This window comes from Austrofundulus limnaeus, unplaced genomic scaffold, assembly GCF_001266775.1.
Source record: "Austrofundulus limnaeus strain Quisiro unplaced genomic scaffold, Austrofundulus_limnaeus-1.0 Scaffold167, whole genome shotgun sequence".
Lineage (NCBI taxonomy): Eukaryota > Metazoa > Chordata > Actinopteri > Cyprinodontiformes > Rivulidae > Austrofundulus > Austrofundulus limnaeus.
In genome coordinates, this window is record NW_013952569.1 from 1,137,714 (window position 1) to 1,143,878 (window position 6,165).

Here is a 6,165-nt window from a genome sequence, read left to right on the forward strand (position 1 = left end):
TATATGCACAGTACAAAAACAATATGACCCCCAGTTGGTGTGAGGGGATCATAATTAAAGATATCGAGCTAAAAAGTGTAGCTGAGATTCAATTACAACACATATCCTTAGTGCTACTTATTGCACAAAATGTTACATAAAACTTTAATATTAAACCAAATATCTAATATTTGGTTAAATATTCAAGTCTTAAATATAGATGAAACTCTCAGAAACTAACCACTGGGTCTACAGTTTATGAACTTCTTAAGTCAAATTAATTAAAAATCAAAATCAGCCAGAATGACAGTTGTTCACAACATACTGTATGTGTTGGGAGCTAAAGTTTTTTTTTTTACATTTAGCCTAAATCCAACTCGATATGATCTTAGTTCCAAACTTCAGCGCAGAAGGAGGCAGCAGATAAACATTTCTTCAAGGAAAACAAAGTTTTTAATAATTGATGACACGAGCCCTGTCAAACACCGACTCAGGCTCTACAAAGCTCCCCGTGTGATGCTCCATGTCTGTTTTCATGTTACATCTTTACCTTCAACACCCCCCTCCTCCCCCCTGTTCTCCAGAGAAAGAGAGAGAGAGCACTTCATTTCCTGCTCTTATGTTTCCTTCGGTCCATCGAAGCCTCATCCCTGTCATTCAGCGCCTCCTCCTCTGACTCTCCTCTCATCTGTCTGCCAGGATGCTCCTGCTGCACGGGGCGGCACACGGCAGGGAACCAAGCAGAAGATAAGAAGATCGCCTCGGGCTTTTCTTTGACTCCGTTCTGTTCACCAACTCCATCCCATCATATCTCCTTCAGGAAGTCATTTTTTCATTATTTGACTCTTTCTGTGCCATTAAACCATATGTTTGTGCTCATTTTCTATCCGTTCACACTTGTTCCAGCTCATTGTTTCTCTTCCTATCTCCTCCTGCCTCCTCATCCACACACCATCCCTCCTCTCTCTGCTTTTTTTTTATTTTCACGTTCTGATTCTGTATATTTTCATTCTGCTCTGACAGGACCAATGAGAGAGAGCTGAGTCTCTCCACTCCTCAAACACAAGCAGATAGACGGCAGAGGAATGTGCCTTTGTGAGTTTGTGTGTGTGTTTGAAGAGATGGAACTAGGGCAGAAAGTTCCCGTGTCCATCATGCTCAGAGGGCTGCAGGTTTGATTCCCCTGCTACACAGAGTGAAACTCACGCACAAAAAGGCCTCAAACATCAACAAATGTTTTTAAAGCACCTCCAGGATACAGAGATTTGGACCCCCTTCAGGCTGGATTCAGGGTCCCTGGTGGGGCCATGATGTGGCGATGACTGTGATCATGAAAAGGTCTTTTAGATAACTTAGTGCAGACGTGATACTTGTGCTGGTAGCCTTGTGTTGGAGTCTGAGTCGTTCCAGGACTGGGCCCAGTTTTTACCTTAAAAAGATTTTATCACTAAGCAGAGGACTACTTTTACTCCCGGGCCGAGTTAATCAAAACCACAGGTGTATACTAATGAAGTACATTTACTTTGTTAAAGTACTTAATTTAATTTGGTTACATTCAAAATATGATAATTTTTTAAACTTCCTTACTTTAAAATTTAACATTTCATTACTCGCTACAAAAGAGTGTACATACAAGTACTTTTACTTTCCTGGTTATTGTGAGTTTTATGACTTTTACTTAAAGTAGACTTACTGTATGTTTTTAAGTTCTTATTTTTCACATTATATCATTCAGTTAGTGTTTATATAAAGTGGAACTGCAATTCCTTCCTATTGTAACTCCACAAGCCCCGCCCATTTTCTGGGTTGTGTCTCAGATCGGTTTGATAGAGGGGTTTACGACTATATAGCAGTGCAGAAATTTTTTATTTACAAATGAATTAAAAGATGTCCACAAAGGAAGAATTGTCCATCCAGCTTTACGTGTTGGAGCCAGAGTTTGATCCAGAACCAGACGAGAACGAAGACCACCAAATTTTTAGTTTGAAAGTCCAAATCTTATTTAGAAGTTCTGTCACAAATACTGCGACACAATAGTTCAGAAAATGTAGTAGACAGTTGAGAAAACTGCTTTGGTCTGAATTCCTACTTATTGTCACTCCACAAGCCCCGCCCCTTTTCTGGGGTGTGTCTCAGATCGACTCGTTTTGAGGCTGTCTCTTTAAACGCAGCCCCCTCCAGCTTCCAGACCTGTTCATTCTAGAAGGGTTTATGACTATATAGCAGCGCAGAAACTTTTTGTTTACAAATGAATTAAAAGATGTCATCAGAAAAGAGTCAGAGTCTGACCCAGAAGTTGGAGTTGGAATGTCGCAAATATTTTGATGTAATAGCTCAGAAAACATAATAGAAAACATATAAAACTGAATAGGTTGAAAACTATGACCCAAACAGAAGATATACAGTATAAAGATATCTACGCAGCACCAGGAGACTAAATTCAACATTTTGGCAGATACAGTACTCCAAGTACGCAACAAAATGTATCTAATGGCTAAAAAAGTAGATTTTGCAGGATATGTCCTCTCTTTGTACTTCACTTATCAGTGAAATGCATTTTTACCAAAATCTATTTCTGTTAAGACATTTTTTACTTAGTTCTTTTTTTGAGTACTTCATAAACCTCTGATCAAAACTTCACAACCACCTTGGCCACCATCTGAAACACAAGAACTACGTCAGCATATAATATTCAGCTTTGATGGGAAAAGCTACATCCAGGCTGCAGAACCACTGCAAACTCTGCCTGTGTCAGCCCAGGGCTGAGGAAAACAGAAAAACTGGCATCGCTTCAGTTGGACGCTGCTAAATGCTTTCATCCTTACACAGATTCAGTTTCACGCTGTTTAGAAACGCGAAGCCTCTGCCAAACCCTACTCCTCTTTAAAAAAACAAACAAAAACAAAAACAACAACAAAAAAACAACAAAACAAAACAAAAAACTGCACCAACGACGGCCCCCCTACCTCTTTCTGGTGGTACTTGATTGCGAGTTTGAGCTTGGCCAAGTCGTGGCACTGCCTGGGGTCCAGTTCCTCGCTCTGGTCATTGTCCCTGTGGTTCAGGATGGTCTCCAGCTCTCTCGAGCTTCTGGCCTGATCCAGGAGGTCTTTGGCGAAACGCTTGCACTGCTGAGACAGCTCCTCGTATTCTTGACGAAACTCATTCTCCACCTGAAATATGGCCCATGCTGGACGTTACACAAGCAGGATGAAAGCTTTTGAAGCATTTAGGATGAGTCTGCAGACGCAATTAGCAATGTGCTAAACTGCTTTAAATTTAAAATGTTACCCAATATAAACACATCTAAAGTCTGGACTGTGGAAAACAGCAGATTTAGTCCTGTTAACTAAAATAAAACCTCCCCAAAAATAATGATTTCAACAGTTCTTGTGTTGCTGCATTAATATCACCTTTAGCACAATAAAAACAATGGTCCAGTGTCATTACTTCACATTTGCCACCTACACAGATCTTTTCAAAACTCTCTAGTTTGGGGGTGGTGTGTGTGTGTGTGTGTGTGTGGGGGGGGGGGGGGTAATAATTATATATTTTCCAGGTACATAGCTCAATTCTATATTACGATCAAGTAACTAACTATGTTGCCTTCAGTTGCTATAAAAATATTGTATATGTCAAAAGTAAATCTCTATCTCTTCAAGAACCTCCTACCATTTCTGACACTCCCACTTGAGCATGTCTTCACAACAGGGGGGGGGGGTGCTCTGTGGGGTGGGAGCTCAGCTGTAGACTGAGCTCCAGGGAGGGGCTTTGTGTAAATAGGCGGAGCTTTGCACCAGCAAGTATTTACGCAGCTACAGGGAGGAGCTTTGTGTAAATAGGCGGAGGTTTGTACCAGCAAGTATTCACGCGGCTACAGGGAGGAGCTCTGCGTAAATAGGCGGAGCTTTGTACCAGCAAGTATTTACGCAGCTACAGGGAGGAGCTTTGTGTAAATAGGCGGAGCTTTGTACCAGCAAGTGTTTACGCAGCTACAGGAAGGAGCTTTGCGTAAATAGTCAGAGCTTTGTACCAGCAAGTGTTTATGCAGCTACAGGGAGGAGCTTTGCGTAAATAGGCGGAGCTTTGTACCAGCAAGTGTTTACGCAGCTACAGGGAGGAGCTTTGTGTAAACAGGTGGAGCTTTGTACCAGCAAGTCTTTACGCAGCTACAGGGAGGAGCTTTGTGTAAATAGGCGGAGCTTTGTACCAGCAAGTGTTTACGCAGCTATAAGGAGGAGCTTTGCATAAATAGGCGGAGCTTTGTACCAGAAAGTGTTTACACAGCTACAGGGAGGAGCTTTGTGTAAATAGGCGGAGCTTTGTACCAGCAAGTATTTACGCAGCTACAGGGAGGAACTTTGGCCAAATGGACAGCTCCACATGGCTACCATGGCAGATTCAAAAATTTCTCAAACATGATTGAATGTGTCAAATTAACACTCTGGGCATGTTTTTTTTTAAACATGATATTAAGCTAAAAAAGGTTGATTTGCTTTTAAAACCTTTTTTTTCTCATTTAAATCATTCAGTTGGGGATTCTATATTTGGTGCATTTTTTTTCCATTAATAAACTAAAAAAAAATCTCAGCAGGGTTCAAAGCCGTACCTTGCTGAGTTCTTTGAGCTCCCAGCCCAGTCTGAAAGCCGTCAAGATGGGGTCCTCACTGGACAGCGCGATGAGGGAGGGCGAGGCCAGAGCCTTGTAGATGTTGAGTCGAGACCGCGAATGACGAAGGCTGTCGACCTGCAGAGGAAAACCAAAAATATATACGTTTCAAACGAAACTGATAAACCAACTGTTCTTGCCTTCTTTTGTTGGGAAATTAAATTAAAGCCAGTAAATCCAAACTGAAACAGAGCTCGTTCAGCAGTTTGACAGAAACAGTCACCTCTGAACTGGATACACACTCGACACAGTCGCATCGGATCTGGTGCGGTCTGGGGATGGTGACCTAAACAGAACATTAAAAATAAACAACATGTAAGGACCAACACGTGAAAACACAGAACTAAAACTGATATATTAGGTCAATGAGTGCAACTGAGTCATTACTTTTCTCTGGACTAGCAGCTTGATGATCTCGTAATTGTTGGTGTGAGCAGCGAGCATGATGGGAGTTATGTCAGGGGTGAACTCTGAGAACTGGCTGTCCATCATCAGGGAGGGAACCTGGAGGAAAAACAACTCATTGAAGGGATTTATGGATGAATCAGTGCTTCGTTCAAGTTGTGGTGAAACCCCTGATCCAAGATGGCCGACAAAAAGTAAACCAAAGCGTATGTTAAAGCAGTCAGAGGAGATGCAATCAAGATGGTGCTGAGAGTCAATTTGTTATGTGAGATCTGGATCTCTGTGCCTTCTACACGTGCCAAGTTTCAAGAAGCTCTGCCCGTTTGGGGACACGTTAAAGGTTGACAAGATGCCCAGGACACACCGTTTGGTAGCAGCTTAGGCCAAAAACAGTTGCTTCACAGCCCTAATTAAAACGGATGAAGTTCTTCCTCTGTGCCTTTTCCAGCCAGAAGAAGAGTGTCAGAAAAAGTCTATAAATTAAAGTGCCCGTGATGTCAATTTTTTTGTAATACATATAAATACATTTTTAAAAAGATGACAGTGATAAAGTATTGCAAAAATAAATTTCATGCCGCTGAGATGAACAGTTGTTGAGACATTTTGTAAAGTAACAGGAAGTGATGTCAAAGGGGAATGTCTGAATGTGATGAGTAGTACACAGACTGTAGAGAACAATCGGATGTTTCTTAAGATTCTTTTGAGTCTCTATCAGAGAGAGATGAAGAAGAGCCAGAGTTCAAATAGTATTGTTTCATTAAACAAAGACCAGAGAGTTTTCTTTTTTAATGAGTTCCCCTTTGATGTCACTTCCTGTTTCACTTTGAGTCAAGTTCAAAAGAAAATATGCCAGTTATTAGGCAAAATGGGTTAAATTGTGTGCATTATTCCAACTTTCTTAAATACAGTATAAAGATGTTTTCTTTGACTTGGGTAAATTTTGAGGATTTCTCCTTTTCATACGTGTTTTAAAACGCTATAATTTCTTCATTATATTTCAAAATCCAGGTGTGATGATGTAATGACGATAGGACAGTAGAGGGTAAATTTCTACTGTAGGCCAACTTCATACTGTTTCTACCGCCCTATGCATGTCACAGACACTTATATAT

At 41.0% G+C, this 6,165-nt stretch overlaps 1 protein-coding gene across 1 annotated transcript in view; it reads right to left on the reverse strand.

Annotated features, from left to right (window-relative positions):
- Positions 1-6,165, reverse strand: part of trpc5a (transient receptor potential cation channel, subfamily C, member 5a) — a gene marked incomplete in the record, with an annotated part of 146,999 nt that overhangs the window by 78,781 nt on the left and 62,053 nt on the right. The window contains 4 exon segments of the mRNA XM_014017426.1: positions 2,946-3,152; positions 4,589-4,726; positions 4,872-4,934; positions 5,036-5,152. Of these exon segments, the coding sequence (XP_013872880.1) occupies positions 2,946-3,152; positions 4,589-4,726; positions 4,872-4,934; positions 5,036-5,152 (525 nt within the window).